At 40.3% G+C, this 24,089-nt stretch overlaps 1 protein-coding gene across 2 annotated transcripts in view; it reads right to left on the reverse strand.

The window, feature by feature from the left end:
- The window catches only part of SAMD12 (sterile alpha motif domain containing 12), a 170,630-nt gene that overhangs the window by 110,163 nt on the left and 36,378 nt on the right, over positions 1 to 24,089 (reverse strand). For both annotated transcript variants that reach the window (XM_032181718.1, XM_032181719.1), the window contains exon 3: positions 15,940 to 16,069. In XM_032181718.1, the coding sequence (XP_032037609.1) occupies positions 15,940 to 16,069 (130 nt within the window). The remainder of the gene's footprint in view (positions 1 to 15,939; positions 16,070 to 24,089) is intronic.

The raw sequence follows: 24,089 nt of genomic DNA on the forward strand, positions 1-24,089 counted from the left end.
AGTGCTTTTTGCAGCAATTCCCAGGCAACAGCTCTAGAAGTGAGAGTCTCCTAGCAGGCTGTAGGTTCTGGTATCCTCCCCAATAAAAGCACATTAAATCAGCTTCAGCAACAAATGTTTCTTTAATCTAGAAGAATGTGTAAATAAACACAGCATCCAGATGGTATTAATAGGCTATAGGGGGAATCTTGTGCAGAAGCAAGACTTAAGAACAGAACTAAAGGAACGGCAGGTACGTGAGCACGTATTAGCATCCCACCAGACTCACAACAAATGTGTAATAGATTGTTTACAGATGTCACCTTTGCATATAAACCATTTGGTATATTTGCAAAACTCAAACCACAAGGGCTTTCAAAAGAAGATAGAGGACATCTTGAAATCTCAGATTAGCTTTTCTATACTGTATCAATCTAGTCTAACACACTCTGGTCAAACACAGAAAAAACGTGATGGATTCAAGCCTTAGGAGAGCAAGCATTACATGTATAAATTACTGATTGGTTTTACCACGTTGTTTCTTAAGTATAGATACTTACCCCAAATTTTTATTAAAGTGATACATCTAGTAGCATGCAGGACTCCTCTAAGTGGGAACACAAAATAAGTTGCCTTTCTATCAGAAGTTTTACCCTAGACCTAGTCTGATGTACTGATTGAGTAAGAAAAATCACTTGTAGTCCACAAAAGCAGCTGGGTAACTTGCAGATTATTTCATCTGGAGTTGTTGCTAATTAGTTTGTCACACAATGTGGGGTGCCTTGTTCAAGGCTCATTTGAGCTTCCCAGGGACCCTTGCTTCTGGAGGCCTAGACTCTCACGAAATGGGAAAAAAAAAACAAAAACAAAAACCAAAACAAAACAAAATAAAACACAGAAGCTGTAGAGTGCATTGGGCCTAGAAATTGCAGGTATTTCTGCTAAAGGACCCCCATGAGCAAGCAGCCTTGGGTGTTGCGTGTACACATGCCTACCAGGTATTTTTCCACCCATCCATCTCAGCTTTTACAAACTCAATTCTGTCAGTGTCTGCCTTTTTTTCCTGGTAAGCAGCTCCACTGCTGAATGACCTGCAAAGACAGGATTCATTTTCTGATTACTGAATCACTCAGGCTTCCAATTTCAGCTTTTGAACGTACGCTGTTGTCCTGCTAAGCCCCTGTACCCGGTTATCGAGTCACCTATCAAGCTGCCTTTCAGCAGCTTCATCTCCTGTAACATGACAACACAAGGCTCATCTTCCAGGCTTGGGAAAAGGCCTGGCACTGCCTTCCATCTATTTCTTTGCTATTCTTAGAGTTGAAACATCACAACTGGACACAGGATTCCGGCAGGAGTCCTAAGTGTCCTAACCTGTGTATGTTACAACAGTCCCTGCTATTCAGTACGACTTCTACAACCAGAGATTACATTAGGCCCATTAGCTTTGTGTTTAGAGTGCACGTAACACGGCTACCTATAAAATCCTAATTCATTTTCTTCTTTGACAGGCTCCTTTCCAACAGGAGAGAGGCTATCCCTGCGAAGTGGAGGGACTTCTCATATATTGCATTACATTAAATTACAATAAAACGTACTTTGTAAGGACGATTTAGCTAGATTGTTCATATCACACTTGTATCACCAACCTAATTGTTTGCTGCTGCACCTCACCACAACACTTAGGCCACCAACACAGAAAGTCTGAATGATGCTGCGTGACCAGGGGACGCCAGCAATGTCCCTCTTCATCAGCATCTCCTCACACCGGGGCAGAGAAGCCTCTGTCAAAGAAGCAGTCTGAGTCCAGTGCACAGCCTACGTATTAGAAGGCAAATGTTTAATGAAGATGCCACGTGATCCTATGCTGTATGCTTTGGGAGGGGAAGTATACTGTATTTCCACATGGTGGCTGTTAACAACTAAACTTGTAACTCTGCCAATGGAAGAGAAATAAGAAAGAAAAGAGTATCAGGTTAGTTTGACAGGTTGGACATCAAGATGACCGGTATTAACTATACAAGGCACTGCTTTGTTGACAGAAACCCAAATTAACTGTTCCATTATTTTGGCAGAATTGGCAAGAGGCTAACAGGTCTGTAGCTCCTTGTGCTGAGTGTAACAAAAAGGAAAAAAAAAAATCCCAGAGCATCATTTTTGAAAAGAAAGCTTTCTCCATAAGACAGACTTGGAGCGAGTCGGTATGATATGGGTCTGAATGGGGCTTAATGTGACATAAAAAAGGATTGTACACGTCTGTGAATGGCAAATTCAGAAGTAGATTCGCTTAGGATAAAGGTTACGGGTGACATTCATCACAGTCAAGCTGTCTTTTGTTTGTTTTTGATAAGCCAGTATATGACAAGCTCTATCTACATGCGCCTAACATTCACAAGCCGATGGACACAGGCATTTTAGCACTGCAGTTTAACCAGTGCCTGACAACAGATTGGATCGCAGCACTTTATAGATTTGCTCACAACAGATCGTCACATTCCTGGCATTTCTCCAGACAGTGTTTATACTTAACAACAGCAACAAAAAAATTAGAACACGTAACAAACATTTCCTTATAAGCCACTTGGGATTGTTCCACATTTGGCACTGTTTTTTGAATAACCCTACTAATCCATCTTCAGGTTCTGAGCTGTTATATTTAGGTCAAGAACATGTGCTAAGAGATAAAAATCTATGCAGCCTATGCAAAATAAACATTAAAAAGTGTATGCTGAAAATTATAGTCAAGGAAAACCTTGACTAAATAGACCATCTGTGCAGATGATTCTAAACCCTACCGGATACGGTCCTGGACAATCTGCTCCAGCTGACCCTGCTTGAGCCAGAGGGTGGACTAGATGATTTCAAGTGGACCCTTCCAACCTAAATAACTCCAGGATCTGGTTATTTTGACCTGTGAACAAGTAAGTCATCTCAATGCTGCGATTCGCTGCACCCAACAAAACCTGCAGAGATGGCGACTGAGGTTTATATACATAAACCTGTTTGGACTATCAAACAGTTCGGCAGAAGATCTTCCTCTAATCACAGCAGAGGGAAATGCAGGTGCCCTGTCAGAACAATTGACAGGACAGGGATTACATTGACGGCCTGTCTTAAATACATGGCACAGTGACAAAGGATACACATTTCCTCAAGTGTATCACTGTTCTGCATTTCGCTGAACAGAACCTCGAATTCCCCTTTGGGGAGCATTTTTTTTTTTTTTTTTTTTTTTTTTTTTTTGTCAGTCACTGATTAAGAAGCGACATTTTTCATCTGTGAAAGTTGGAGGCTTCTCTTACCAAGCTGATGGGCAGGAATTCCTCTGTGCTTCAAGCAGAGCTGTTGGAGAATTGGGCGAAGTCCGTACAGGCTCCTGAGATTCTCAAGGCTTCTGTGGGATAGCTCACATTCTCACGTCATTTTTGTGTGACATCCTTTAACCCTGCTTCTGCTGTAAATATGCAGCAAGGTAATCCTGAATGACTAAAATCCACAGCAGAATGGACTTCAGTGACCTGTTTTTCAGCAGCAACACAGCCTTCAAATACATGCACTCCCATACAGGACCATGTTAGATAGTAGCTGCAATTAATAGTAAGCCATTAGAACAGGAGTTCCCAAGTTTTATCTGAGGTTAACCACTTAATGCTGATTGCTGTTTAATAGAGTTGGCCTCCGTTAAGTACTTCTGGGCTCAGTGAGGTTAATGAAACCCGGGGGGAGGGAAGGAACTATTATTATTACTTTAAAAAGATGCACTGAAGGCATGACTGCTTAAGAAGGTCCACGGATTAATTTAGATGTCCATGCTGCAGACCAAAATGCCTTAGTAAGAACCTCCTTTGTGTGTATGTCTAGGCTTGTTTTTATACCTGTAGGGCTCCTGGTCACAGATAACAAAAATCAATAAAAAGGCTCAGGTTTCTCGCACTGGATTCCCCTTCTTCAGAAGCCAGCAGTCCTACCGGCTGCACGCAGGAGGACAGTAAGCCTGCTCCTGCATCGGGTAAGTGTTGATCACTGCTGAGACCTGAGGACTCAGATAAACACTTCACAGGGTGCACAGATCCTTGTTGGGCAAAGGGCTGAAAGTCAATTCCTAAATGCAGTAAAGGCTTGGATGGGATCCAGCCTCTTTTTTTTTTTTTTTTTTTTTTTTCCTGCTCCAAGAGCTCCTTCAACTGAATTCAAGAGGAAAACGCCGGGTCCTTACATCTTTGCTGAAGGAGCCAGGTATTTGTGACCTCCCTCTGCTGTGTACTCTGCAATAATGAGGATAAAGCTCAGCATCAGATGCACCGTACCAGACCCTGTCAGACTGTTCAACCTGTTCAATTAACTATATCAAATCAAACAATAATTTTCCCTGAACCGCTGGGAGGCTCTTCTTCTTACTGAAGGCTATTCCCTTGGCAAATCTTGACTTTCAGAGGCCAGCTGCTTCAGCACTTGAGCTGTTCAAAAAAAAGCAGCTTTGGATTTTACTTTGAGTAGAATATGGGGGAGGTAGGGAAGAGAAGAGTGCTTCTTCCTCCAGTCTCTTTGTTCTCCGTAAAAGGCTCAGCTGGCTGGGATAATATTTCCAAGAACTGAATCGTTTTCGAAGAGGGACATGAAAAAATTAGCATCTGACGAGCAACAGTCTACAAATTAATCAGAAGAGACTGAAAACTGGGGGTAAGGACTGGCTTGTCCGACACAGGCAGGGTGTAGCTGTCACTGACTTACCCGAATGCTGATATTCTGTTGGGATAAAGCCAACTGTAGGTACTTAGAGCTGCTGCTGTAATTTTGCCTCAGACTGGATATCAGGTTCCCAATACAGCATCACAAAGTTGCTGAAAATACAGCCTACCGGAAGCCTGACCCAGAGGCTGGAAATCAGTTATTTAGCTGGTGTGCAAGCTCCCCCCTGAGGAACAAAGAATTATTGCACTACATATCAATGAGCTGCTGAGGTCTTACAGAAAAAAAAAGTGTTTCTACTACATTTCACAGTGGGAGGGAAAGAACTGGGTCTCTCCAAGCTGTTTTAAAGCTTTTGTTCAAGTTTTGCAAAAGAATGAGGTAAAAACCCCACTGCTTTCCCAAGCGCATTTCCACTTCTTTCTAAACATCAGCCAAGATGCACTTGGGATGTACTGAAGATTACGTATGGCTATTTCCCTTCACCCAGTAACACTGGGGGAAATCTGGGCACAGAACCACTACACAGGATGAGTCCAGCTCTTGTTGGCAATTCCATGAGGATCCTGACAAAAAGTCCAGAGGAAAGAAAGCATAAGGTAGTTGACAACATGGGGAAGCACAACAGAGAGCAAAATTGAGGATAAAAATTAAGCTATTTGTGAGAGATACAGTGGAAGACTGGATTTGTTGGCTACATATATATATATATAAAGAGAGAGAGAGAGACAGCAGAGAACCTGGAATCACAGCATAATTGTCTGAGGGCTCCTGTCTAGGGAATAGTCACAGGGGATTAGGTAATGGTCGAAGTCTGAGGTGAAAGGAGGAATACCACAAATTACAGACAGATCGGATGTGTGAGATTAACTACGCACTCGCTTGTTTCTGTCACAAAACAGAAGCCAAACTCTTGGATGTGGCTTCCTCCAGGTTTGGGATTTCAGGAAAGCTTTCTTCTGTGTTTCACCATTAGGTTAGCTTTGTTATTAGACCAGGGAACACTGCCAAATAATTATAAGATTACGTTAAGACTAAATCCCCGTATCATGAATAGCACATGCTGGCAAGTAACAAACTAAAATAAAACAAATCAGCTTTAGCTGCTCACTGATATCACAAACACACACCCACTAAGCAGCAAATTAATTCCCTTCTTCAAAGTGAAGAATTGTAAGGTCCTCTAACAACTCCTCCACTTAATCACTGAAGTTTTCCCCATCTAAGTTTTCCTTACCTACAACTGAGCCATAAAATTGACTTCATGTCTGCGCAGCAAGAAGATAAATACTCCTTCCCAGGCAATAGCACAAGTAATCTGAAAGAAGATCATCCAATACCTCCCATTTTTGTCCCAGTTCCAAACAGAGTGGGAATCTCAACTTCCAAAATGCTGCAGAAAAAAAGATAACTTTGCAGTAAATGAGAACCCAGAGGTACTGACCAGCAGTCAGTACTTAACCTAGCTAGGTAAGGAAGGTCCAAACTCAACAGATACAGCAGAAATTTTTAAAAGCAGTACAGAATTATAGCTTAATGAGACTGTGGTCAGGGCAAAATACTTGGAATCAGCACAATTCATAGGAAAGCCTAAATATTTCATGACCAGTTGCAAGCTAAGGACTCCATGCTTTGTTTCAGTGGAAGACTCCAAGCTATAATGCACCATATTGAAGCAGTTCATTAGTATTAACCGAGTGGGGAAATAAAAGAGGGAAATAAAGAAGCACACTCAGAGTTAACGATGTTACTTCCTATGGTTTCACACTGCTCAGTGGAGATCTCTAGGTTATAACAGTGCTTCTCCCTGCCTAGCTTCTAGATAATGGGACCGCACAGCCTAATGATCAAGGGACACGGTCAAGTAATAATCTGATCACTAACAATTGATGATAGCTCCAAAAACCTGTACAAAGAGAACCTCCTGATAAATAAAATGAAAGGGTAGAGCTTCAATATTTGGCAAAGCGATAGAGATATTATTAAAGTAGTCATTGCTTATCTAAGGCACCTAAAGAAAAAATAGTCGATAAACATGTTTTGTCAAGAACTTGTCAAGGGTATTGCAGTGGGGTCTTTTTTTCCTCCCCAAACAAGTGAAAGTGCACAAAAGAAACAGCATGAATATAAAAGGGGTGTTTTCATTACCCCTTTCTCTAAGCCCACTAGATTGTTCTGTTTGGTGGCGTGCCTTGCCTCTTCACCACTGATTATTTAGCAATTTACTCACTCACCCTTGGTCTTCTGAATCACACTTAAGTTGGATGCCTGAGTCACCTAAGATAGACAGCGTAAGCACCCACAGGCTAAATCACCAGCTTCTAAGCTTTTCGGTTCTGTCAATGGATCACAATCAGTGTTCAGTTCTTGCAGACACACCGTGCAGCCTTATCGGCAAGCTAGGAAATATCACAAGGCTTTATAATATGGTTCAAGAATTCCTGAAATAGGTTTTGCTAAGACATTTGATACAGCTGTCCGTATCTTACCTAATTCAGATTTTTAGCTCCCCTCTGAGTAAGAAACAGAAATTGATTTTGAAACTGGCTGCCAAGGTGAGAGGTTCTTTCAGCAAGTTTTACACAATACTGATGTGAATTAGTGTTTCCTTAGGGGACAGAGCGGATCCAATTTAGAAGGAATGGGTAACAAAGGTCTTTTTAAGAAGAAAGGTAAAAGATGGTATGATCTCTAGTTAGCAGAAGTTGACTAAAACAAATAGAACGAGACTAAATTAAAAATGGGGGAAAAATGTTTTAGAGGGAAGAAATAATCCAATTATTTTTGCATGTAATTATGAAACGTTAATTCCCCAACATCTGACAGCTCTTGAGAACTAAGTACTGAGGAGTAAGTACAAGTAAACACTACTTCAGATGAAGAGCAATATACTTGCTCCTGTCACCTAAATACTCATACTGTAAAGGTACAGAACAACTTCTTTAAAGCTAAGTTGTCGGGGAATTTTGAATCTGAAGCTCAAGGACCAGAATTCAAACGTTACTTGCATTCTGTTATACATCAGGTAGGAGTAAAAACTACAGCAAATGGGGCTACCATGGCTTTTAGTGAATTCTTACAGAGTAGCAGAATAAAGAAAAAGAGGCAGCTAGAGTGCAATTCAATTCTGAGTATGCTGTAGAGGAATCATTTATTGAAACCATAAGAAATCGTCCCAGGTAGTTACAAGCAGAGTGAACGTTCCTTAGCAAAGTAACCAGATCCAAGAAATATCAAGTAAGACAGGAAAAAGTGTAAAACATTCATCAACTACTCGCACAGCAGTTCTCACATCTGATAATGGGTGAGGAGTATGGAAATCCTTCATTCCAAATTTAGCAGATAAAGAAGCAGTAACATTAATATGTCATTGGCAGGAAAGGCCAAAAATGCCTCAGTAGCCCTTCGGCAAGTTCTCCTTCCTATTAAACATAACACAGTAATACAACTTCCTCCACACATGATTTCTTGTAAAAAATAATGGAATTGGACGCTCCCTACTGCTTTGTGCAGGAAGAGAAGATAGCTCCACTTCACGACTAATTGACTCAAGTGCTGCGTACACAAACAGGGGCTGGCTCCCCTGTGCACCAGCAGCAAGTTGGCTTAGCAATAAAGACTTTGTCATGGCAGCTAGTTAGAAAACAGTCTCCTGCTTCAGCCTCTTTTTTTTTGTTTGTTTTTTAAATCTCAAGAGAGAAGACTTTCTGCTATACTACTCCACAGACCATTTTACACGCAGAAAAAACAATTTCTCAGCAAATAATTAAGTATTTTAAAATCAGAGCACTACTTGAACACTTCCCGGAAGTTGTAATTTAGGTGCCTCACCACCCCCATCTCAACTGCAGGGAGCTTTCCTAGTCGTACTAGATCTTTAATGAGCCGCTACAATTTTGTCTTCTGGGAGTTCCCTACACATTGCATGAGCTATAATCTAAGTGAAAAGCCTGACCCAGGCGTCACTGTTGAGACATGAGAAAAGATTACTTCCATGCAAACCTTTCTTTTATCAGTAACAGTTTAAAAAAATAAATAAAAAAGGAAAAGATAAAAAAAAAAAAAAAAAAAGCCCCACTTTCCAACTACCGGGCCCATCCAACTTCTTTCAATTAAATACATATAAAGCTATATAAACACAGGGTTGCATTAAAATACTTCCAATACTATTCTCCAAGCAAAAAGCACAGTTAGACTTTTGCCACATATTATGCAAAAAGTAGCCTTATCCCAAAGCCGTCACTCTTTGATGTGTTCCACATGTTAAAAGTTTGAAAGCAGCCAAGTATGAAATAGGAAAAAACTCTTTAGTCCCTCAGATTTTCCAACACTAGCATCACAGCTCCATGAAGCATGTTGCAAATAAGACTGACCTTATACTGGGAGAGCAGAATAAAAGCTTTCTGCAGTGTGAAGCAGCAATTTCGTTTTATTTTTTAAACTGCAGATGGAAGCAGTCGGGATTGATTTGACAGCCTGCCAGCCAACAGCGTTGCTAAGACTTCACAGAGCAAGGAAAAGTGGCAGAAAGGACTGTGGGCAAGGCTGGCTTACCCCTTGCATCACAGAGAAGAGAAAAGCTTTGCAGAGATGGCTGGAGATGGAAGCTGCTTTACGAACCACTATCAGGACACTGCTTGGGAGAAGAGGTCTATTGTGCTGAGCAGACCTGCCACATGCAAAAAAAAAAAAAGGAAGATAATTAATGTTTTATTTGAAATACCCTACATTTGGACACAAAGGAGGTCCTTTTTTGTTTCTATTAAAAAACACTTTCTTTTCTTTTTCTGGGAATAAATTAGGTGCCGTCTGAGATACCTGAGAGCACTAAGGAATGCTCAAAACCTGCCACAGATTTGGAACCAACCAGAAAACCATAGTAAACAGAACTGAAATAATATTTTACAGGAGGTCAAAGTACTTCCAACAACACCTTGCCTTGACCCAGGACCTTCTTTACTTGGAACCAGTCCTACATCTGATCATAAAACCAATCCTTAACCAATAATAACCCAGAGGGTAGGTTGTAACCATTTTATACAGGAAAGTAAAACAATATACAATAAAAGAAGCCAAGAAAAGGTGCCAGTTTATGTCATCTTCTGCACTGAAACTATAGTAGGATTTGTGAGAAGATTCTGGAGGGCCAGGTGTCAGGTACCACAGACAGGGAAGCATCAGGGGTGAAATCCTACTGAGGTCACCTTGCAGAGGCTGTTATTTTGCTTCTTGCACTAGGCTTCATGTTAGGTACAATGTGCAACCAGCACAAAAGATATTTTGAGTTGATGTGATATTTATCAATCATGGAAGGATGAAGAATGGCAAAGTCGCAATCGTTTCTCAAGGGAGGGAACAGCAATAGAGAAGTGGTTTCAAATGAAAAGGACTTCCACCTGGAGTACTGCATTCAGCCCTGGGGCCCCAGCACAAGAAGGACATGGAGCTGTTGGAATGAGTCTAGAGAAGGGCCACAAGGATGATCGAGGGGCTGGAGCACTTCACCTGTGAAGACAGGCTGAGGAAGTTGGGGTTGTTCAGCCTGGAGAAGGGAAGGCTCCAGGGAGACTTTACAGCGGCCTGCCAGTACCTAAAGGAGGGCCTACAGGAAAGCTGGGGAGGGATTCCTTGTCAGGGAGTGTAGGGATAGGATAAGGGGCAACGGCTTCAAACTAAGAGGAGGGAGATTTGGATTAGACATGACAAAGAAATTCTATACTCTGAGGGTGGTGAGGCACTGGACCAGGTTGCGGAGGTGTTCAAGGCCAGGCTGGATGGGGCTTTGGGCAGCCTGGTGTGGTGGGAGGTGTCCCTGCCCACAGCAGGGGCTTGGAACTGGGTGATCTTTATGGTCACTTCCAACCCAAACCATTCTGTGATTCCACGATAAAAGAACCTGTTACCAGGAAGACTCAAGTAGCTCTTACACATCTCTTATTCACATATCAAAATACATTTATTTAAAAACACCAATACATTTATCCCTGTTGTATAGACACCAAAATGTTTATGGGGATCTTGATTAGGAGATCACAACATGGTGAATAAAGCTACCTGTTTGTCATCACCCTTCGTACCCACCGAGCCTTGAAACTAAGATAGGAATGAGACCCAGGCCTTCTGCATCCCACTTCAGATCTCTCGCCCCTATAGCATTTCACTGGTTGTAGCACAAAACTTAACTGAGTTGCGTGAAACAGAGTATAACCTAACTATATGTCCTGGAAACGTATCTGGCAGCACTGTGATAATAAAAAGGAGGCTCTTCCTCTGTATGAATAGAATAACTTAGATCCTCAGGATTCAGTATGCTGCCTAATACCAGAATAACCTGAAATGGAGCCAAGACTTCTCTAAATTCCAGTGTAGTATTTAAAACCACAAGGCCATCCTTTTACCAACGTGCTCATAACCTAAGTATTTCAGCCATTATGATAAACCCATTATATTTTGCAAACATATTATTCAAATGAAAAAAAAAATCATTTCGGATTTTAAAAGCAGTATTTTTATATGAATTTCATAAAAATATAAGGCAAAGTAGTTGATTTAATGAAAGCACCTTTAGAGGTTATAGAATTAGCCAGATTCTATGGCCATTTGTAGGTTTTCACTAGCAGTTCATATTTCATTTTCTGAGGTGCCATTTGGTATTTAATGAATATTCATAAATTCTGGTCCCTTCTAAAACTAAAAAGAGGTTTTCTCGAGTCCTGTTCCTTTCCTCCTTAAAAGTTTAATTTAAAAAGGCTTGAGTCCTTTCAAGTACCTCCTATCAAATTCCTTTCCTTGGACCAAGGTACCTCTTGGGTATTACTTTGACAGAATGAGGTTTGTTTAATGATCATAGCATTAAAACCTCATGCTCTGAAGACATGCATTAGCACACTGGGGAACAGGGTGTAAAAACAAGAGGTGAAGCAGGGTTTCTTTCCTTCCTTCCTTCCTTTCTTTCAACAAATCACACATGAATAAGTAGTTAATTAGGCATCATCTTTATTACTTTGCCAATGAACCATTTTCCCCCAAATGGTTATTCCTTAGTCATTCGATGCCCAGTCTTGCTCCTATTAATTTTGAGACATGGCAAAAATCTTCATGTTTCAATGGCACAGGATAAGGCTGTCAAAGAACAATTCATCTCTCAAGAACTCCCTAGTCATTTAAAAGCACTGCTGCCTTGCAAACTCAAAGCCGCATCCAAACACCAAAAACAAGGTACATTTCTCAGTTTTGTTCCATGGATTATCACAGAATCACAGAATTTTCTAGGTTGGAAGAGACCTCAAGGTCATCGAGTCCAACCTCCAACCTAACGCTAACAGCCCTCCACTAAACCATATCCCTAAGCTCTACATCTAAACGTCTTTTGAAGACTTCCAGGGATGGTGACTCCACCACTTCCCTGGGCAGCCTGTTCCAGTGCCTCACAACCCTTAAAGCGGGTATAAAGGGCTGTGCAGTCAGAACAACTTTTTATGCTCCCTCATGCTGCTGTAAAAGTCACCGCCAGTTGTAGAGCCTCTAGTGTCAAGGTCATACCATTACATTCTTTCCTTTTCTTGGTTGTACAGGCCACTGGCATCTTTGTTTTGCTCTTCTTATTGTCTTATTTTTTTTTTCTACCACTGGTAATTCTTATCACGTGCCTTAGATCTTGCTCAGAGTTAGTCTTTCACATTGTTTTGGTCCTGTCTTGGGTCAGACACAATGCAATTGACCTCTGGCCTTTTGCTGAGTATATCAACCAGATGCTCCACTCACCAAATCAGGTTTTGTGTATTAAAAACATCTCCCAACTTATTATCGGACCTTTCTGTATTTAATCGTCCCTAACTGCCTGCAGAATGCATTTAATTGGTTCTGAGGTGATCCATACGCACTCAGCAAATTGTAGGATCACCAGAGAACTCAGGTTGGAAGGGACCTCAGGACATTTGTAGTCCTGCTCTGAGCGGGGTCAGGTATGAGATCAGATCACTTTGCTCAAGGCTTTTTCCAGCTGGGGCTTGAAGCCCTCCCAGGACAGAGACTTCACAACCCTCTTTGAGCAACCTTTTCCAATGCCCAGCTATAGGGGAAAAGTTTCCTATAGTTCAGTGTTAAAAAAGTTCAGTGTTAAATTCTCACTTCAACTTACGTATAGTGACTCTCATACATCTCTGTGATGAATCTGGCCCCATCTTTATGATAAGATCCTTCCACATGTTGGAAGCTGCTGCTAGTCCCCTCACCCTACCCGAACAAGCCCAGCTCCCTGAAGGCCCTGCTCACATTGCAAGTGCTCCAGCCCTGAGCATCTTGGTGGTCCTCACCTGAGCTCACTCCATTTTGTCAATGCCTTTTCAGCACTGGAGGTCCAAGAACTGGAGTTTAAAACATGTGAAGTACAATAACCACAGTCCTTGACCTGCTGGCTATGCACCTATTAATACTGCCCAGGATTCTGTTAGTTGTTTTTTTCTTCCCCTGTCCATCAGGACCACAGGTCCTCTTCAACACAGCTTTCCCAGCCTGTCAGCCCCAGCCTTTATGGGGTGCTAGGGGCTCTGCCTTCCCAGATACAAAACTCCACATTTGTCCTTGGTGAATTTCTTATGGATCCTGTTGGCTCACTCCTCAAGCCTAAGTCCCTGTCAGTGCCAGCCTCAGTCTTGAATGCATCAACCCACAATTTGGTGCAAAGGTGATAAGAGTACACTGCCCCACAACATTATGGCAATATAAATGTTAATATAAATACCATTTTCTTTATCCTTGTTAGGTACACTAACATTATTTTTTTTTCCTCATGCATCTGCAGCTGCTTTTTGTCAAGAGTGCTATAAACATAAATCCTCTACAAAGAACATTTTGTTTCAAATTTTTGCCCCCAAACCAATAAACCATAATCAGTAACTAACAGTCCCCAGGTACTCAAAATGCCACACTTTTCAACACCTTGGTTAAGGTGACAACATCTAGATATGTTTGTCCAAGAGTTTTTTTCCTGGCTTACGACCATGCCTTAGATTTTATCTTCAAATAAAGCTTAAAAATCCTTTTCTTGTCATTTTCTTCAAGTCCCTTTCATCGTATTTTTCCATACGATGAAAGTCAACTTAATTCCTGAGAGATTTTCAACAATCACATTACTTTTCCATAGCCATATCTGGAAACATTTACACTATCTTGGCTTAATCTTCATAGCAGTTTTCATGCTCATTTCGCATTCTGCTTTTCTTGAGCCAAAAATTTAGTGTTCTGCCCCTTTATTAAAATATGTCAAGTACTTTGAGGCATGGGACCAACAACACTGGAAGTATCCTCCTGAGTTACTGTTTTCACTCATAATATTATCACGATAACTTGTAAAATCCATGCAAATATTATCACATTTCTTCTGTTATCACAAATATCCCGAGTTGGAAGGGACCCATGAAGATCAAATGCAGCTCTTTTCTTTATTGCAGACTTACTTTCTAACACTCATACTAATATTTTCCTTATACCTCTTTTGAGTAAAGTAAGAAAGATTGATCTTGATTCTCCTTTTTCATAGAGGTCTATAAAATTTAAAGTTTCAACCATCTACAATGAAACTACATGATTTCCATGTACGTTTAAATTGAAATGAAAACATTTTTTTCTTCAACTTCGGCTCACAGTGCCTAAATTCTAAAAAGAGACATGGTAATAGTAAAATGGTAGTAGAAAAAAATGAAAAGAAAGACCTTCATTTAAAAGTTTTCTGGTAGCTCTCTGGAAGCAGTCACCCACGTATACATGGGTGGAGATAGACTACACTTCTAAGGACTTTATTCAAGATATTGAGAAACAGATGACTTAGAGGAAATAGGCAGTGATTACGTACTAAATCTCAACATTTACCAAGGTGCCACAAACCACCTCTCACATATTACCCCATGTGTGTATTCATGGCTACACAACAATCAAAGATGAGCAGTTCAGTTTGCCATGTTTGCAATTACTCATTATCAAAAAGGAAATAACAAGAATGAGAATTAATGGAAAAAATGAAACACCACAAGTGCACATATACAAAGAGACACAGATTAAAACATGTATGAGTTAACAATACGTTATTGTTAGACTGAGGTTTGCACGTAGAACTGAAATCGCTGCTTTATATTAACTGGCTGAATGCCATTTCCAAGTTTTGTATACTACCACTTCAGAGAACAAATTAGTGTCCCGCATTAGACTTTTTACAGACTAATTACTTCCTGGGATACAAGCAAAAATGTTATTTAACTCCCCAGTTGCATTTGTATTTGTATTAATCCAGTTACTCAGCTAAATGGATGTCAGTTCAAAGTGGCCAAGTAAAATACTACTACCAGAAACTGAAAAGGAGTTAAAAAGTCAAGCAGATAGAAAAAATCAATATCAACTTCTAAAGTAAATAGGAAAATAAAAATACAATGATGCTTTTTAATATATTGTTTGCAGACAAAACACCAAGTGTTGAGGATTTGGAGGTCTTGCGGGTATTTGGAGGAGAAACTATGACAAAACAAGTATTTTTTAGACTAGCCAAAGAAAATATGTGAAAGTGGGAAGCCCTCTATCAAATAAAGGAAAAAAAACACAAGAAAAAGAACGACTGTGTACTCCAGCTACAGACTTGGGGCAAAAAACAGCTTCACTAGCAGCAAATAATAGTTCAGATTGATACTAGAAAACTACTAACTTTAAGTTAAGCAACCACAAAGTTCTGGAAAAGATGTAAAAATCTCCTCTGATCGCACATTTTCTTGAACAAAGTTAACGAAATATGCATTAGAAACAAACTCTGTGTTGAAACTGATTCAGTCCTAGGGTGGGGATCACTTGGGCTCACTTCCCAGCCTACATATTAACAAATCTAAATGTAATTAAAAAAAAAGGCCAGAAAGATATGAACTCCTTAAGGTGGAACACCTCAATGAAAAAAAAAATCATTTATATTTTTCCTCGTAAGGCGTTTCTTAATGTTTAGGGGTTTGATTTGGAATGAACAGGGTGTGGCCTTTACGCACATGCAGACTAACTTCTCATTATATTAAACCTTGAATAATCTGAAATAAGTATTTAAGAGAGCTGGGGAAAATCAGCTATTCACCACAGGCAGTGGACACTGTTATTGTCCCCCCACTCTAGATCTTGCAGCTCTTGAGTCATTCAGTCAACAAAAAGCCCTCAGTGTACAGTCACAATCTATTACCAACAACGTAAAACAATTTATGACATTTTAACTAAGTAAAATATTTCTGATAGTGCATACTTTACCAGTTATGTCATGCTGTTTGAATGACTCACTGTAGATTTGATACTGATTAGGGCAATGTTTCTTCAGCCATTTGCAGACATCCTGCTGGGTCCATAATGCCACAGGCTTGGTCAGCTTCACAGTCCCGGACTAGAAAAGCAGAATGAAAAAGAGGAATGATGTTTAGTGCACACACTAGCTTTGGGAATTTTATGCTAACATCCCATATACAGTATTAAAATAATAAATGTTAGACAGGAGCTGCTGTTGCTGGCAGATATCCAAGTCACCAGCACATTACACATGACCCAACTACCCAAATGCATCATAGCATTTATTACACAAAATTAAAGGTATTTTAACAGTGTAATGCACTGCATGTATGTTCCATGCATCACAAAAATGTACTGTGCCATGTCTTCCTTGAGCAACAGTTTAAAACTCTTTCTGAAAAGATTTTGATCATGAAGGATCAGATTCTTCCACATGCTTTGCAAAAATCACCAGAAAGCCAACGTTTATGGCTAACAGGTCAACGCTACTTTTTGAAAGGAAAAAAAAAAATCAGTACTTAAGTTTCCCATTATTGTCTATTAACATAGTAAACACAGTAAATGTATTTTCGTTACAATAATCCTTTTTTTTTTTTTTTGTACATATTCCTTATATCCACAAACAGAGGTTTAATTGTTTCTGTGAATCACTTTAAGGACTGTCCTCTTCCAACTCCACTGCTCCACTGAGAGCTCCTTTTGTCTCTCTGTAGCTCTCCATCTCAATTGCAACCTACAAGGGTACAGTTTTTCATAAGTTTTGTCATGGTCTTGTATTTGAAGTTGGTTTGGAACTACTGAGTGCAATTAGGGGTATAGAATCTGTTATCTGCAAACACTTCTGAGACAGACATATCAAGGTGACATTTTGCTCAAAATAACGATACTACATTTGGTGTAAGAAGGGTCCAGACTTTTTTTTTTTTTTAAATACAGTGAGTTTCAAGATGAAAAACAGACTGAAAAAAAAAAAAAAAAAAGCCTGTTTTTGCTCTTTATCAGGCCTGTGTGATTTCCACTGTCATAAAAGGTCCAGATTATGGACAACTGACAGATAACAGAACTGAAAAGTCCTAACACAAAGCCAGCTTCAACTTCAGGTCCTGGCCTGGGGAACAATTTCTTCCTTACTGTTCAACAGACAGTGGTTGCAGCCCTGTGAAAAGTTCAAAGCCAGTGCAATCCAGCAACCCTGAACAACTGATCCCTGCTCGGGGCTAGGTTCGGGCTCTCACTTTTCACAGCTGAAGCACGTTAGAGCCTCGGTCAGACCTTTCCCAAACTACAGCTCTTCTCACACAGCAAGGCTAGTCATTATAACTAGCAGGTGCAGGGCTGGCTAGTCTAGAAGAAAGTTACTGAATTTATATATATGAAAAATTATAGGGAGCTACATGACTACAGTCAGTATTACAAGGCAGAATGGGATAGCTGCTCCCCATTTCCCAATTATCAACTTTCAATTACCTTAATCTACATCTCGGTGCTCTCTTACTACTATATAGACAGACAGTCTCCTCCTCACCCACCTCCAGCACTCCAATAACAAAAGGGACATAGACAACCTGAGCTCTCACTGGAAAAAGCATGACAAGTTAGTCACATCAGCACAGGTCACCAGCAATCAAGAAGCATCACCAGTAGATAAGGCTTCTCAGCTAAAATCTGAGGCTATTTAGATCAAAGAGTAGCCTGAACCAGTTGTAATGCAAGGGAAACTCTGCACACAAACGGCAATAGTTGCAGCCTTTGAAGCCTTCAAATCCACAAGTGAGATCTGAGTTTGTGTTCCAGGTTGTATCAGATTATCTGGACAAACAGAGTAATGATTTATGAATGTTCTACCTATAAACTAAGTCAACTGCACTTTCACATGTAATGTCACGTATCATTTAATCAAACAATTCACCTTTGCAGATAGTTTTTTTAAAACATACAAAAATGCTTGGTTTCAAAGTCTCTTTGTTCCCTTGCTGTGCATGCAAAATACTGATCCCTCCAGCTCCCTGGGTGTTGTGGAAGGTTCAAGACAAGTTTTTCTGTGCAAATTTGAGGTGAAAGAGAATATCACCTCAACCGTTCTTCTCCATTAGGACTTAGGGTAGATTTTCTCGATGTTGCCAGCCTGGTCTTCTTCCAGCATTTAGGCAGATGTATTTTGTCAGACAGCTGTTTTCAAAGTTGCTTTGAATTTTTTCATTACTAGAAGCCCAAAGGACAACAGCTGTTTTAAGCTAGTGCTTTGCATGTCTTATTAAGTCCGTAAAGGACATCACGCAAAGATATCAACTAAGGTCCGGGGAATACGGCAGAGCTAAAATTCTGACAGGCAAACATGTCTTGAATTTCTCATGTCCAATTTTGCCTCTCTCTTTTCATAGCCTAAATAAATATCAGAAAAAATATTGTTGAATATGCAATACAATTCCCATCCCTTATCTCAGCCTTTTTTTGTTTCAAACAAAAATACACTCACCAGAAATACGAATCCTGTTTCAAACACATTAATATACATCACCTGCATTTAGAGGTAATCCATTAATGCAAACCCACCCCAAATAATTGATTCTCATCTTGTGCTGTCACCCACCAAGCTACAGCGGGTAGAAGTCTGATTGACAGACTTGCGTCCACAAAGAGAAATCCAGAGCTGTTTATGATGCACTATAACCAGGACAGTGCTTGCTTTACCACTAACCCTTCTGGGAAGCACGTCTGTCTCACACACGTATAGAAAAATGCTCTGGACACTGCAGACATCTCGAGAAGGGATGGCCTCTGTAAAAAAAGCAAGTGCCCAGTAACTGTTCCTTCTGCATCTACGAAGACTAAAGAAGCTGAATTTCAATGAAGAGCCCAATATTATAGTGTTGGTTAGCTGACTTTTATTACAGATATATAGGTAATGCATTTCATTCTCAAATACATCAAAGAAAAATACAAGTAAAAATAGCCATATAATAGGAGTAATCTCTCCAATTCCGTGGAAATTCCCCAACAACAGAATCTAGACTTTAGCATGTATATCTTTGTACAAGCTGCTGCTTAAATTTAAAGATACTTCTCGAGCATTAGAATTTCTGAAGATGAGAGAATCTGTCAGCTCTTGAAAAATAAATTGTTAATGGTTTTTCTTGTACATCATAAAAATCCTTAAATTACAAATATTTGCAAATATATACAGCTGGCTATAGACTTATAAACTATTTATTCCTAGCAGAAATTACACAAATAGTGACAAAGTTGGTTTTGACTAAGAGGATGCTGCTTTCAGTTCAGTAGCTATGCTCCTCTTATGAGCTTTAAACACTGTTATGTTAGATATCTGAAGAACAAGTTTATCAGCAGTTAGGGTACAAATTTAATACTTCCTTCTGTGCCTGTAGAAGTGAAAGATGCCTCCAAATGTGGCTATTATGCCATGCAACATACAGATCACTGCCCAGACTCGTATATTAATCCTTTACTGTCCAGTGTTCAGAATTATGATTGAAACACTACCGACTTAAACTTATAACCAGCCCTAAGAGGATATTCTTATTATATTGGCACCATCAAGCATTATGTTTAATTTTCTAATTTGTATGGACTTGCTGAGTTAGAGGAATGTAGGTGTTTTAAAGCAATGGTTATAAACAGTATATTGTAGGTACTTTCATTTTTGGAACATCATACCCAAAACATTTCCCAACCAGATGCTCTAGATGTAAGGTTATTAAAAATATACTTCCCTCCCACAGAACTCATTTGTTAGTTCCTTTCCTGTTCTAAAGCTAGATCTTGCACTAAAAAATTCCCAGTACGCCAAGGAAAATGACCCTCACCATAAACATAGCTGCAAAATGAGTCCCCTGCCACTAACTATATACAAACTATCTAGACAGCTGGAAAACACATTATGTTTTATTTTATTTCTGTTTATCAGCTCGGTCAAATAATAAGCCCAAACTGATAAAATATAAAACCTTGGCCTAGCCTTCCATTTTCCTAACAAATTAATCCTAAAATTGCCCTTTACTGGCAACATTTTAATAGTCTTAATCCTGCAGAACACTATGCCAATCTGGCTTGGGCCACATACAGGTCTAATGAGCACAGAAGTTCTCAGTATTCAGGTCTTGTCTGATATATTTGAAGGAAAACCTGTTTCTTTGGGATTTGGTGTCAAAGTCTTTCTTTTAAATTGCCTAAACACAGTTGTTGTTGTGTGTACCTCTGACTATAAAAATGACTGTCCCAAGAGAAAAAAAAGAATCAGCATATTTAATACATTACAATTTTATGCTTTTTGTTCCACAATACAGAGAATATAGTACCTAAAATCAACAACTCAAGAATAAATAGATAAATCAAAGTTATATGCAGTGCATTATTAGAGTGTATTTCAGTGTTCAGAATAGCATTAGCAGCCAACTCCTGTTCTTCCTAAGCAGCGACATATATGTTACCTCTTACAGGGGCAGTTTACCAAGTCTTCCAGTTTCCAAGGTTGATTTATTCACCAGAATTTCTTTGTCTCTATCATATTTTATGGTGGAACAGAAAGAAAGGCTCTCATATTTTTGAGTGAAAGAGGATTCAATCTTATTGTTAAAAACACTTTCCATACAATATTCCAATTTATTGTAAAGAGCTTTCCCAAAACCATATATTTTTGGTTTGGCATTTATGAGTGTGTTTGTATTACAAAATCCAGGCAATCTGGGATCAGGGTCCTCATTCAAACAAGACTGCAGGTCTGCTGGAAGAATGTAGCATGATACCATTTGCAACATCCAATTTATCAACATACTAATTCTGACCTATCTGCAAAGTCAATGCTTCTTTACACACATTTATCTGAAGTCAGACTTCACAACTTCTGACATTACCATTCATTCCCTGCTCTGCAGTTTACGTTTTAACCAAAAGAAGTCAAAGCAGCAGCAATCTTGTTAGGGCTGCATTGGCCAAAGGACAGAAGCAAGGCAAGGCTGCAGGGACCTTCTCTGAGCAGCACACTGAGCACTGCCAGCTGCACTTCAGGAATGGGGAAATTTTCACACCAAATACAGCCACTCCGTATTGAACCATTTCATTAACTCATTAACTTCGAGAGAAAAGGAGGCCATTAGCTGTGAGGGATGGCATGGGAAGAGCAAAGGAAAGAACACGGTCACTTCCATCTAACAGGGGGCAAGATGGGTGGCTGTCACCCCCATATAATGCAGAGTCCGCTGGGGCAGGAAACACAGAAATGCATCTGAAAACACACAGATGTGTTTGTGATCAGAGAGAACGGGGGGAAAGAAAAGGGATCACGTCATGCAGGATGCCGAGAATGAAGTATTTGTTAAATCAAAATAAACACCCTCTGCAAGCAAACTATGAAATATTTCAAAATTAGATAAATGAAATTTTATTTCTATTCAATATATATACGTATATATAGCAGTGAACTTAAACTTCACAGCTCTAAAAAAAGCTGCTATTTCAGTTATTGTCAAATCTTTCAGGCTGTTGAGGAAGCAAGACTAATGGTATCATCTTCAGAGTTTATGGCACAAAGACGCAGGAGCAGCTATGTCCAGGAGACTTTCAAAATTGTGATTTTTTAAAATACGCTTGGGCTGTATTTCAAAATCCAAGAAAATAAGAATCTTTTTCATATATTCCAAATTACTTCTCTAATATTAAACCGTCCATGTAAAATTCAGTACCAACGGCTAACATAAAAGCTGTGATGAAATGAGCAAGGGTTATGAATATATTTTTATATGTTATCTTAAAATATTGAAGAACGTTGGAAGGAAACATTTTAGTTTAGAAATATACCTTCTCAGATAATCATACTTACTGATTTTTCTAGCAAAGACCAAAGAAAATAACAGTAATAAGCAGACAATCCATAAAACGCTGAAACCTCCATTGTGCTAGGTTCTTGTCTGTGTTATTTAGAATTTTAATACTTAGAAGAGATGAAAACAACAAACCAAAGAAAATGTGTTTCTTTACTTATAAAGAAACAAAGGAAAATATTGTAATATGCCTTCCCTTTTATACTGATAAAAAAGAACGTTTAAAACTAATTGGATCAGAAATTCTGAGTTACACTGTAATTTCTTACTTAAGTAACTGTAGAAAAGCAATCAAAGTCAGTACAGTAAATAAAACATATTTAAAAAAAACTATTTAGTTGAAAGACCTACTTTGCACCAACTTTTGCTTTAACCATGAATTAAACCATTGCTAATGCCACCCCAGGAGGATTAAAGTAGACAGACTACAGCAACTATTATTCCAGTCATACACCAACAAACAACGTCCACTTTGAATAAGACACACATGACAGACCTATGAAGTCTCCCAGATTTTCTGGAAGTGTGGTCAGCCAGCACCAGGCATTCTTTGAGTTGCAAGCCTGTCTCTCACATTTGGAGACCTGTACCAAACTTGCTTACTCCATATAGTAAGGCACTGGCTAGCCTAACTTGTGACCACCAGAGCATGGCAGAGGCAGTCTTATAATGATGGCAAGAGCTTTGACTTGGAGGCTGTGCAGTTCCCAAGGAACTCACATCTATTGATGCAGCCTGATGCTCAAAAGCATGCCACTAGCAGCTGCAGGTACTCTTGAAGAACTGCTCCGACACGGCTCCGTCCCACGGGGTCCATCCCCCAGGAGCAAACTGCTCCAGCACGGGTCCCCCACGGGTGCCGGCAGCTCCCCCCAGACCCCCTACTCCTGCGTGGGCTCCTCTCCATGGGCTGCAGCTCCGGCCCGGGGCCTGCTCCTGCGGGGGCTCTCCATGGGCCGCAGCCTCCTCCAGGCCACATCCACCTGCTGCACCGGGGGCTCCTCCACCCATGGTGGGGCTGCAGCGTGGAGATCTGCTCCATGTGGGACCCATGGGCTGCAGGGGGACAGCCTGCTCCACCAGGGGCCTCTCCACAGGCCGCAGGGGAACTGCTGCTGTCTGCCTGGAGCACCTCCTGCCCTCCTGCTGCACTCACCTGAGGGGCTGCAGGGCTGCCTCTCACTCCTCACACTCCCAGATGCTGTGTCACAGCAACGAAAAACGCTGACAATAGGTGGGGAAACCCTCCAAGATGTAGGAGAAGTGGATAAGGCCCTCAAAAGTTGATCTGCTACTCCCATCCTCCTGCTTCCAAGAGGAAAAGGTGAGGTACGAAGGAACACATGTACTTCTACCAGGACCTCCCTTCTATGCTATCAGTGGTGTCTCCCGCTCCCCATACTTTGTCTTTCCACAATCCCAAGGGCAAAGTCAACCACTGGCTTCTTTTTGTTGCCTCCATCAGACTGCTGGGGATTGCTGCCCCCAAACAGGGACTGCACCAGCAGTGCTTAAAGCCAGCTCTGCACAAGGGGAAACTGCTCCCCTAGGGTCCCAAATCAATGCACCACCAGCTCTTGAGCAGACTGATGAACCAGGAGACAGGTGTTTTATCTACCTTTCAAGCAACAGCTGGGTCAACCCTATCCATTACCTTCTGTACCTGTACTACAAGCTTCAGTGCACTACCAACAGAAAAAGGAAACAAATTATGAGAAATAATGAGATCGGTCTGGAAAGTAACAACATGTTAGAGGGAAGTTAACTCTATCTTAAGGATGTCACAAGTGTATCTATCAACAGGAAAGAATGAACTGTGCTGCCAAATAAACTATCACTGGGCATTATCCTGATAGGGATAAATACAGTATTGAAACAACAAGCGAGAATAAATAAGGTGATACATTTTCTGTAAGAGTATTCTCTTTCATTGCAGAGATATTGCACTCTGAAAGCAAGAATCACGACTGGCATATGCTTGTGTTGAGATAAATTGTTGTAGCATTATCAACAGACTCTGAAGAACTGAAGTGTCAGGATGAAAAAGGTGAAGACGGAGCACTCCTCAACGTCATCAAGAAATTTGCCCGACACTATTCTGATTGCTATCAGAATCCTGAAAACCGCTACTGTGGCAGACCAAAAATGCTTAAAATAAAATCACAAGCAGGACCAGGAGGACAATCAATTTGGGGGGCTGACAGCTAAATTTAAATTAAGCGTGTGTGCAATGTTTTAAAATTCACTTCATCTAAAAACACTGTGCATTTTTATCTTGCC

The sequence above is a fragment of the Aythya fuligula genome, chromosome 2 (genome assembly GCF_009819795.1).
Source record: "Aythya fuligula isolate bAytFul2 chromosome 2, bAytFul2.pri, whole genome shotgun sequence".
NCBI lineage: Eukaryota > Metazoa > Chordata > Aves > Anseriformes > Anatidae > Aythya > Aythya fuligula.